The sequence below is a fragment of the Coturnix japonica genome, chromosome 1 (genome assembly GCF_054131305.1).
Source record: "Coturnix japonica strain WE chromosome 1, WE-NBRP24, whole genome shotgun sequence".
Lineage (NCBI taxonomy): Eukaryota > Metazoa > Chordata > Aves > Galliformes > Phasianidae > Coturnix > Coturnix japonica.
In genome coordinates, this window is record NC_140663.1 from 140,940,903 (window position 1) to 140,953,227 (window position 12,325).

Here is a 12,325-nt window from a genome sequence, read left to right on the forward strand (position 1 = left end):
CGAGACAGAGGTTGTGAACTGAAAGCCTTTGCCTGATTCTGCTGTAGGTTAGAGTTACAAAATCACGTAACATTTTGTGTTAAAAGGTAAAGATCAACTATTTACAACCTCCCTTCCAAGGGCAGGGACACTTTCCACTCGAATAACTTATCCAAACCTCCATCCATCCAACCTGGCCTTAAGCACTTTCAGGGATGGAGCATCCACATCTTCACTGGTGTGGTGGAACATGCTGCCTGTTCCAGTGCCTCAGCACCCTGGAGAGCAAAGAATTAGCAAAGAATTTCTACGTAACATCTAATATAAATCTTCTCTCTTCTAGCTTATAAACTTACTTGTTGACCTGTTACTACACTTCTTCACAAAGAGTCCCTCCCCAGCTTTTCTGTAGACTTCCCTTTAAGTAATGGAAGGAAACAACAAGGTCTCCTTGGAACCCTCTCTTCTCCAAGGTGAACAAGCCCAGCTCCCCCAGAATTTGTTCACAGAAGAGGTGCTTCAGTCCTAAGAGCTCTGCGGCCCTCCTCTGGAACCACTCCAACAGCAGCATGTCTTTCTTGTGCTGTGGTCCCTGGGCCTGGAGGCAGGTTCTGTAAATCTCTTTGTCATGGGCAAATAATGAAGCACCACCATATCTGGCTCTGCATACCTGTCACAATCAGTCTGCAATCAAAACAAACAGTTCAAGGTGACTAATATTGTCCAAGAAACGACTGATTCCTTTAGCCAGTAGTAGTATTTTCTAATTAGTTTCTTATGAACAAGATGACTTCCATGCTGAAATACTTACTTGTGCTGAGATGATTTGCATGCTGGAATATTTCTTGACCCTTATCAAGATTCTTTTTGTTTATTATTTATTATGAAAACTGCAAAGATACTGCTGCATTCCTGTACAATCACATCTCACCCTAATAAAGGCTTTACCTACCACTAAATTCCTCTTCTTTATTTGATTTTTTCTTTCGTTTGCCCTTTTAATAAAAACAGATCCTCGAGAAAATTCAGAGCTAAATCCATGGCAAAAGAATGGCCTTCATACACATTCTCTTTTTTCTACTGTGTCACATTTGTACGTGCAAAATCTGAACATTAAATTGAAAAAAACTCTTAACATCACAGTAAGTTTGTTTAAAAAATAATACTTACCTGTGTTCTGGACAAATTACAGCTTCAAGGCATGTTTCTTTTTTTAAAAAATCAGATGAACTTAGTTACAGTAACAGTATTATTGCTGAAATAGATTCTTTATTTCTGAAACATTCCAAAACAGCAGTATACACAGTTGTAATCAAATATTAAGTCATATGCCATTATAAGAAAGCATTGATTAGTGCAATTGGGTTTTGTAAAAGATCTATCAAAAAGATTTATTCACATTAAAACTCATTTTACATAAGCAACTGTTAATAAAACATTACAATTTTATTCTTTGTAGTAAAGTACTGAAAACCAAACATAGTCGTAGAGATCACCGTATCTTTGTAAGTGCAGTGTGACTTACGATGCCATTTTAAATACAAAACACTATGACAATAAATTAACAATTGAACAAATGGTGAAAGACCAACAAAACCATGCTGACCCTGCTGGATGGCAGTCTCCAGTGAGTGCTACTTTTTTTGTGCTTTCGCAACATAAATATACTGCTTTGTATTGCCAATGGTACAATTTTGTAAGATATGTTCCTAGTGCTAAAAAAGTACATTGCCCCAAAAATATTATTTATGGCACAGAAAAGTTAAATCATTTCTCTGTTGTTCAAAGTTCAGGCAAGTTGAAATGAACTCAAGTATACAAAATAAAATATACTGGAAACGCTAAAAAAAATTCAAGCACATAAGTAAGTCCCCCCAAAATTCAAAATAAAATACACAATGCCTTTATACTGAATAAATTATCTTAGGATTTCAGTAGAGCAAAACTGCCCCAAAACCCTTAACTCCAAGTTCTTTCTAAGGAAATGTTCTGGTGCCTTGCACATATGTAGTACTTTCTTCAATTCTACACAATAATTCTGACATTATTAGTCGGACGCAGATGTTCAGGAAATTGATGAAGTGCAATATTTAGTATTTGATGAGATGTTTGTTTTTAAAAAAACAGCATTGCATTATGGATGTTTACATATTAAAATCCCAGGGGATATAATATTGCATGATGCTCCTTTTCCAAATCATTGTTACCCAGCCAGCTGGGTAATTAAATCTGTCGTACTAAATCCGTAGTACTTATTTTCCATTGTTCATGGGCATCGTTCATCAATAGCAGCCATCTCTCCAGTTCCCATCCCGCATCGTGCTGAGTGATGAAAGTGGCTTTGGAGGCTGAAGAAAACTACAGAACAAATGACAGAAAAAGACAAAGGAAGCTGTATTACATATGAAAGGTTGAAGTAAAAAAAAATATGACTTACTTCAGTAATGACACTGGCTTTGTGGCTTACTTGGAGACATCACTGTGGTATAAACCTGGTTCCATGCAAATGCAACTATAAAGATCTACGGTGAAATTAAGATTTCCAACGAGATCCCATTTATGTTACTGGATAAAAGATTTGCAGAAAGAAATTTACTGAATAATTCTTACATGAAATATGAGATCCCCCTTAGTGGGAAGACTTGATTCTTCAGAGCTAAGCACCCTGAAGAATATAAATACAAATGTAAACCTTCAGCAGATACGTAATGGGAAATATTCTCCAAAAAGCTGTTCTGCTCAGTGTACTCTCAAAAAACCCAAAAGCACTATGCAGGCACCAAGGAATTAAGGCATCTTATCAAGGGAAGAACTGTATCGAGCCCTGCTCCAGAACTTCCTATCCAAGAGACATGATTATGTATTTCCATCTGTTAGCCAAATTCAGACAGCTGACAATTCCTACACCACTGCCCATGCAGAGAGCTGGCAATCTTTCAGCCACACACCTTCACACTCAGGTTCTAATTCTCACTAATGAACAAGAACCTCTTAAAAAACTGTTGTTGACCAACTTCCAAACCTTCCATGTTGGAAGTTTTGGAACTGTTTTAAGGACTATTAAAAAACAAACACACAAACAACTACCTAACTGACCTAACTACCAGTCCACTAGTGATGAGACAACCTTATTTTAGTAACATCACAACTTGCTGAAAAGAAAGAGTGCCAATTCTGTAAAACTTCTTCTTATAAAACCAAGTCATGAGCCATCATTTCCTACTTCTCTGCTTTTCCTTTAGCAGTAGGCGCCATAACTTACTGATGCCTTCTCTCCCATCCAAATGACCTTGCACAAAAGAGATATTCAGGGTTAGCTGAGACTTGCCTAATCACTGGAGAATTGTCTGACCCTGCTCCAAGCACTGCTCTGCTTGTTTGGGTGCTGCGGGATAACAGGGCTGTTGCAGATGGCTTCCAGCTCACTCTGCTTGAGCCATCATGCTCCTGAGTGAAGATGGAACATGGAGGACCAACAAGTAGGGGGAAGTAGTTGTGAAGGCGGACCTGTATACCCAGTGCCAGAGTGTGGACCTGGAGAAAGCTGGGGACTGGAGCATCCATTTAAGAGGGAAAAAAAGCTGCCTTGCTTTTAAGATTGAATGCAGATGGAACACAATAATTACAATTTATTTACACGGCTTTTGGATGCTTTAATATCTCTGACAGGAGGAGAAAAGAGGGTAACATTTAGCCACATTGATTACCTTGGCTGTAAATTGTCAAAAGTACTCCCTTGTGTTTGGTTCTGTGAAGTACTGAAGTTTCCTAACACAGGGCCTACACAAAGTGTCAATTTATTTTATGTAGAAGACCAGCAACTTGGCTTCACAAAAGTCTGGCTATAGATAAAAAATAAATAGCTTTGTTCTGAAAGAACAATTCTTCCTGAACATGTGATTTATTAAAGGAAAAAAAAACAGAACAAAGCAAAAAAATCTTTCCTGCCTTCTATGAAGTTATGATTAAAAACAGTTTTATTATATATCAATAGAACCAAGACTCTTCAACAGATAATCAGAAATACCATTCCTCAGAAATGACCATAGTGACACAGGCAACAATGAGAAACTCTTCCTCTCATGGTTGATGGGAAGATACGATTCCAGACCTACAGGACTACAAATAGAACAGTTACCAATTTGAATCAGCTTCTAATAAAAACAGTGTTGAGAGCAGAGTGTTTTGCCCTGTCACTGAAATCTCTTTATTTTGTTTTTCTTTAACACTGCCTGTTGTAGGAAGCTACAAAATAACAAGAGACTGGGCCTTGTCCCCCAGAAAGTCACTTTCTCACATGTTGCTATGAAAGACTTAAGAGCTCTGCAGAATATGAAGTTGAGGAAAAGAAAAAAACAAAAACCCAAAACAAGAAGCCTTTACTATGAAGAACTCTAACAGAGAGTTCCAGCAGAGAGGAGAGAAGGTTGTAATAGAAATCTCATGGTATAGTCTTCATCAAAGAAGAAATCTGACAGCTGTTTATCAAAGTTTCACCACAGTTGGTCAAAACCTGTTGTCAGTCACTTTGGTGTAATCCCTGCATAACCCAAGCAAACAGAGAATATGAGCAATTGAATTTGCCAGTATCTAGTGAAAAGCATAGAAATAGTGAGAGCTAAACAGAGACAGTTCATCCAACAGAAAAGCAGGCAGTGATGCAGCAGGCTTTCGCAATAGGGGGGATGCAGGCAATGGGAAAAATAGCTTAATGACTTGACACTAGTTGATAAAGGTTTCCCTTTGACAAACTTCAACACATTAATCACAGAATATACAGCTAGAAGTTTAACTCCCATCTGTGATAAGGTGATGAAAACATAGTTTCTTTCTTTAGGCTTGTTTTATTGCTTATCCTTACTTGGAAACAATCTCTTGCAAAATGCAAGAATTCATTTATTTAGCAATACAGCTCATTGCAAATTCAAAGTACTTCAGGATTCCCAGTTTGCCTACTGTTTCCCAGCTGGAAGTGAAAGGATGCTGGTTTGACAGAAGACCAAGCCATGCAAATATCTCCTTCCTCATGTTCTAATGAGGTAACATCACAAGTTGCATTTCTGAAGTCCACTGCTTTTAACAATAGGCATGCACGCCTTTCTCAAGCTTATCCTATAAGCTTGAATCAATAGTTGGCTCAAGTCTGGAAGATGGTGAGTCATCTGCTAATGATATACCAATGATATAAAATGTTTTGATTTCTTACTGATGAGTAGCATTCCTCTCTTACATAATTACATTCTAGCAAGTATCACAGTTTACTATGAGCAGGCACTTTCCATCACTATTTATGGAGAGAAATCTTCACCTGTTCACTGACTCAGCACTGGAAGCTAGAAATGCCTCTCCTTTATAGCCCAGCTTCATACTCCATGGAAAAAAAAATAACACCACAACTATCTAAACAACTATTTAAATCAAATCTAGATACAGAGGAAAGGTGGGCTGTTTAACTCTTACCTTCGAACTGGCTGTGCAATTTTACTTCTGGGTATGCCACTCCCATTGATGGCCAACGAGGGTCTTGGAAGAGCACTGCGCCCCAAAATCCCTTGACTGGCAACCTTGTTTGGCATTGGGATCCCAGTACTAGAGTGTAACTGTAGATTGTTGGACACTGGAATACTACTGCTACCTTGTACAGTTGGGCTTACATAGGCAGTAGCTTTGAGAGGCTGCCTGGCAGACACTGGAAAATGTCCCACACTGTGAACTCTGTGTTGAAGCTGTCCAGGAGATGGAACTATTAAAAGAGAGGTAGGAAATGAAGTAACAAGGTCAATATGCAGCAAACAAGGCAAGGTAATAATGCTCATCTCAAGACAGATTTAAATGCAGATAAAGACATCGTTATGCAATTAACTTGATAATTATAAACTGCTGAATAACCCCTAGGATTCAATACTGCATCTGGTAACATTGCATTGATCTAAAATATCCCATTCTCTTCACATACCAAACAAAAACCCTCTTATTCACCCTTCTTTTTCCCTCTAAAAGAGGTTTCACTAGTCATTAAAAGCAAATTAATTCCACTTATGCAATTAGAGCTTTGAAGCCACTGAAAGTATATTAATTAGTTAGATTACGTAGATGTTTATAAGGCTGTCCATAGTAAAAACAATCAGAAGGCAATAAAAAGATCTGAAATATAGCAACATATTCCATGGCTGATGTTATGTAAATAATCATTTTAAATGAATGCTACCTATTTCAGGAGCTTTATCTATGCAATCCTGCCCTCTGGTGTACATCAAACAAGCATCTGGTTCAGAATTCACGTATCTGAAGCAAACCATCTAAAGCCTGAAGCAATTAAACTAACTACTGCACACAGGCCATCTTTTTTCAACTCTTTGAAGAAGGGCATTTAAAACCATTTAAAAACATGAAAGAAAACAAAGATGTGTGACTCAGTTAAACAAGACTAGCAGTGTATTGCTGGAGCCTTTCTCATGACACAGCTCCTTAAAGACCCCAACAAAGCCACTTGGTAAATATGCATTTCAGAAGATTTACCTGTTACATACACACACGTACACATACATACATAAACACACAGAGAAACACATATTTTAAAGTAGTACATAAAATTAAATAGTAGTAAATAATAATAATAATAAAATAGTAGTAAATAATAATAATAATAATAATAAAATAGTAGTAAATAAAAATTCTCAACACACTAGCAGGAAAGTTTCAAGTGAGACCCTAAACATCTTTCTATTCTCCTACCAGGATGAAAATAAAGCAAAAGAAATCCAGCACAATGGTATGTTTCCAATAAATATTCAATTTAATCATTCTGAAGACTTTTGAAAATTCTGTTCAAATTTGAAGGAAAATACCCACAGGACTTCTTCTGTGCCAACTGTTCCCTCGAAAACTTCACAGGGAATAGTAGGCAGAAGTTCGGTTCCTTCTCCTGTCTGTGTCAAACATCATTCACTTTTTCCACTTCCCATAAGAATACCTCAATTATTGTGCTAGAAAAGGCTGCCTTGGTTCTTGATCTATCTTGTTGACATTCTACATTAATAATTCAACAAATGATAGATCAATACTGCCACCCTGCCATCTAGAAGTCAACTAAATTAAACCGATTACAGAGTCGTTTTAAGTGACTCACTCAACATGTAATATATACTTGAGGATATAACCCTCCATTTGCCACAAAGTGGCTCCAGTTCAATAGAGAGGTCATGTGTTTTAAGACAATACAGTGTAATGTAAATACAGTATTGTACAAATTACTGAGAAAAGCAATATTTTAAATTTCAGTATCAAAGCTAAACATCTAAGCCTATATGAATTAGCACCTTTATTGATGCTTCTATACTACTACCATTATATTACTGTAATTTTAAAGTTAGTAAAAAATGAGTGGGCAAAGAAAATAAAGGTTGTGATGAAACCCTCAGCATTGCATAAGAAGATCAGACAGAAACTGCTTTCCAAAATAACAGCTTTAAAATCTGGAGTTATATTAAAATCCAGTATAGAAGGAATGCAGTCTGCCCTTAATTTTTCATAAAATGAAAACTTTATGTTAGCCTTCCAGTGGCTGGAACATATACTTTACCATTCTGTCAATACCCTACACACAGCCAAAGAGCACAGGTACTTACTACTCGACTGCATCCTTGAAATCCCATTACTTGCTCCATGTAGATTGGAATCAAAGCTCTGACTGTTCCTCACAGTGACTGGAGAACTAGCAAAGCCAGCAGTATTGTTAATGGTGGGGGTACTTGGCATCCGAGCTAGGTTAGGCATGCTTCTTCGGAGTTTATCTGAAGTGAGAGCACAATATTCACAGTCATGTCAGAATCTGCAACAACTGCAAAGAGACTCTGAATAATTTCTGTAAACAAAAATCAAAATTAAAGCCAAGTTGATTCAACAAAAAGAAAGGTTTTGGTCAATAGGGACAATATGAGTACATCATCAATAGCCCACTAACTGAGTCCTTATTGTAATATCACAATTATTCACAAATCATTTTAAAAACACCAACATGGAGTACATTTTGGGGATTACAAAGACTCAGACACTTTAGTGTCATAATAAGAGAGAGTTTAATGTAAATGCGTAAAATAGGTCAGATGAATCATGCCCTGAATGCATCTGTTTCTTTGAAGTGAATAAAAAGCATGGCTGAAGTGACAATCAGATGTGGATATTTATATTGCGGATATCTAAAGACATACGAGATGAATTCATCCTAAGTGACTAAGTCTTGCATTCAGGTGCTAGCCCTAGTTGCATGTTAGATTTCAGAAAGGTGGCAGTGCTGAAAACCTGTTCAGTCTTGATGCTGGCATTTGTTTGGAGACCTGGACTGACATCAACGTTTTCAAATCTGGTGTGTCTCCATCCTATCACACTTATGGTAGGTGTTTTCAGAGCAGACCTGTAGAGTAAGGCCCTGCACAGAAAGAAAGCTGGAAATGAGATGTATCAGGGCAGGTTCAGTTGCTAACCTAAGTATGGAAGTAACCAGTCATTCAGTAAATCTTCTTTGTAATGGCACTGGCCTCCTGGCAAGGTTCAGTAGCAAAAATGTTGTGCTGCTGCTTATGTGGTTATGTTTTTTCTGGTACCAGGTTCAGTGTGGAGTCTGCCAGCTACTGACCTGTAGTAGGTTCCAATGCACAGTACAGATCTGCCTCCACCTCTTACACTGCAGTGATACACTCTTCTCGTAAAAGGCAGCTACAACTACCCTTTTCAATGGCAAGCAGGACAAGTCAAGATTACAATTTTGAATTAATACATCACACATGGTTTCCAACTGCTGTTTTAAGTTGACCTCCTAATTCATATGGGGTAAGTTCAACAAACAGAAACTATGAATTGACTCTCAGGAGTCCCTGTTAATCAGCTCACATAAATATATAGCCTATTTGGCACTATAATGAGCTCCTCTAATCCTTAAATCTGCTAACAACTAATGAGTAATGAGAAGTGACAGTACAGTTCTATCTATAAAATGCATTAGCAGTCACTAACTTGAGTATGCATGTTGCCTATGTACCTCTAGCAAACTGAGTCATATAGCAAGGCTTAAACTGTAGCTGTTTTATATGAATGGTCATCACAACAAGAATCAGTGCAGCATTCTCCAAATATTGAAAAATATGCTTGTATTTCAAAGGTCCACCATTTCTAATACCCTCACATCCCAGCTCCCACTGCCTACCTGCCCTTGTTGGCCTTCCCATTCATACCTAATAACTCTGAATTTCAGTTACCACAGGATGGTCTGAGGTAGAAAACCATTGCTGTCTATGAAATAGTTTACATAGCCCTGTTCATCTTACTGAAATTGAACAATAAGTATGGAAAGTAAAATAAGGAGGTGTTCATTGGAAGAAAAGGGAATACAAGGTTTGACTTTCCAGAAACTAGAGTACAGCCAAATTCTAATAGATCTTTTCCAATACGAGAATTTTAAAGGGTAACCCTTCATCAGAGAATTAAAGGTGCTGTGTTTCAGTGACTCATCACTGACACTGGCAAACAAAGGGATTACCACTGTGATTCACTCAGGTTGTAAATAACAGTTTCATTGGTATAAAAATGCCACAACTGCTATCAGGTTTCCAAAATCATACTGGGGATGTGAACAGTGGCATCCATATAGAAACTCTAAGTCCCCATTTCTGAAATACTCACGATTTTGCAAATTGGAAAGGCAACTGCCTTTCTACAATAACAGTTTTGGCCCAGAGTTGAAGAAAACTCTCAAGCAAGAGGTGTCTGTAGCTAAAAAATGGAGAAAAATGTGTGGCAGGACAGTGGTAGGAAAGATGACACTAAATAAAACAGATTTTTGTCTAATACTATCCATGTATCACTTAGTACAACCAGAATTCCTTGGAATCTACATGTTCCTTCATTCTGGGAATGTGTCAGCCACAAAAGGAAAAGTCTAAAATTGTCCAGTAGATGCAGCTAAAGTAGCAAGAAAATAAGCACAGAAGATGCTTGGATTTCTTCCATGGTAAGAGTGGCCATTTCTTTTGCCTCCCACTCAGTAGTCCCTACTTTTCTAAGCAGTTTGCTCTGCTGCAGATTCAGTCCTTTGGCAGCAGACTCCTACTGCACCTGCAAATTCTCATCTGTCAAGCATTTCTATTACTTCTTTCATTATTCCTTTTGTTTGCTGAGATAAATAGCCCTGAAAAGCAATGAAAATAGCAGGTCAATGTTGCGTTTGGGGAAAAACCAGAAATGCTCATCTTTATAGTATTTTGCAACTTTCATCTCCTTGGATGATACATTCTCTTTCATCTCTTTCTTGATGTTTGTTCTGTCACCTGTTTCCCTCCTATGAACAGTGGAGACTCTCGTGGGTTTTTTAAGTGAAAAATCAGCTCCTGTAAGCCTGGTATACAAAAGGAGAAGACAAGAGTTATGGGATTTTAATATTACTTCAGGCCACAGAAACCTGACTAGATATAAACTTGCTGGAAATCTATGAGAAGAAAGCAAAAATACTTTGCTAAGCCACTGGTAGTAAACATTCCCTTTATGCAGTCACATAAAAAGCCACAGATGTATTTTTGTTCTTTCCCTTTTTGCAAGTGTTACGTCCAAATGCATGGATAGGTCATGCAAGAGATTTAGTAAACAAATTCTTGTCATTACCATCTTCTCAGAGTGGTTCATCCATATATACAGGCGCTTGTTACTTCATGACTGTTCTTCAGATTGTATGCATTGCCCTTGTTTCTCATATCTGCAGCAGAATGATCCAGCAAAAGTTGCCTGCTGATTCCAGCTCTGTCAGTAGCCATCACTGTCTTTCTCCTTCTTGTGAGCAAATACCAGCATTAACTGAAGGTTAACATCCATGCAGAATGCACCACAAGAGGTATGATCTTGCTAGGCTGCCAGACTTGGGAGTTCTGACCTTTGGGCTTCCCGTAGAGGCTCTTGATAAATATTATCTTCCCTTCAAAAAAAATGCTTTCATCCACTGCGCTTCATCCACTGAAGCACTTTGTGATCATGGATAAATGTCCCTAAATAATGATTCTCTCATATCTCACAGAAGTGGCCCAGAATCTGAGGGAATGGTTTCTAGAACAGATATTTCCTAGGATACAAGAGAATGTAAAAATGTTGCCAATGCAACAGGTCTTTATGCCATGTCAGACTGAAATACCCAAATGGCATATATAAATCTGTCAGTGATTTCCAGAACTGAAGAAAGGTGTTAGCAGGCAGAAAGAAAACAAAACCTAAAATGAACAACAGGAATACCTACTGGAGGATTACAACTGGTGGGCTAGTAGCTTGCACATTGATTAGTCTGTTTCCACTGTGTAAAATGAGCAGGTTATCAGTACAAGCGTTACAAAAAATGGGTCTTGTTACATACAAACTTAGGTTTAAAAGCCTAGATTTAGAAACACCAAACTGAGGTCAGACATTCAACACTTACTGACATGGGCAAGACTAAGTGCAGTCAAAGCTTATGTTGGCTCTATAGTGAAGTGTCTTACAAGATTTATTCGTTCATTGCTATTTTCTTCAAGTGTTGTCAGCATCTTATTTGAACAAATTCACATCTTATCAAAAGTGCACTGTGCTTAAGAAATGTAATACAATGAATCAAAATTATTGGAGTCTCAGAGAAACCTATATCACTTTTTAAACTACATTCATAGTTTCACGTATTTAAATCCTTCACACAAAACTTGCAAATTCAATCCCACCTTATTTGTACTGTATGCACAAAGAAGTTGAGGAACAAAACTTAAGGGAAAAAATTGTTATTCAGACTTTGTTCTGAAATCCTTAAAAAAAAATCATACTCAATTACAACTTCACCATATAGGATACATGCTGTCAATTAATTTCTCTTCCTCACCTTCAAACACCTGACCTCAGTATCTGCATTACATGGGTTATACTTACAAGAGGTATGACATCCTAAATACACCATGGATGAGTTAATGATCTGTGGAATCATCAGTTGATACAACAGAGACATCAGTACACAAATACATGTATACAGAAAAAGAACTAAAAAAAAATTAAGCAAGAGACAGCATTCTTCATTACTGTCAATATCTACACTTTGCTATGTTGAACATTTCCACTTTATTTTAAATTATTACTTTACTTCACCCCGGAATAAGTCTCCTTTCAAAGACAAATAGAGATTTTTCCATTACCTTTCCATGACTTCTCTCCACTGCTCACTATTGTCAGTAACACTTCAAAAGTGACTGAAAAAGATTTTCTTCTCCTTTTCTTTATTAGAGAGTCCGCTAAAATTTCCTTCAGATTTCTCTCTCCCTTAATCATTTCAGAGAAGCTAAGAGAAGAAAAG

The 12,325-nt window shown here is 37.5% G+C and overlaps 1 protein-coding gene across 6 annotated transcripts in view; it reads right to left on the reverse strand.

Annotated features, from left to right (window-relative positions):
• Positions 1-1,228: 1,228 nt before the first annotated feature.
• SLAIN1 (SLAIN family member 1) overlaps positions 1,229-12,325 on the reverse strand; it is a 43,867-nt gene continuing 32,770 nt past the window's right edge. For 4 of the 6 annotated variants that reach the window (XM_085553343.1, XM_085553370.1, XM_015851597.3 and 1 more), the window contains 3 exons: positions 7,608-7,772; positions 5,440-5,722; positions 1,229-2,337 (listed from right to left, as the gene is read on the reverse strand). In XM_085553343.1, the coding sequence (XP_085409469.1) occupies positions 2,262-2,337; positions 5,440-5,722; positions 7,608-7,772 (524 nt within the window). In that variant the 3' untranslated portion in view covers positions 1,229-2,261. The remainder of the gene's footprint in view (positions 2,338-5,439; positions 5,723-7,607; positions 7,773-12,325) is intronic. The other 2 variants (XM_085553364.1, XM_085553378.1) reach the window with 1 other exon arrangement.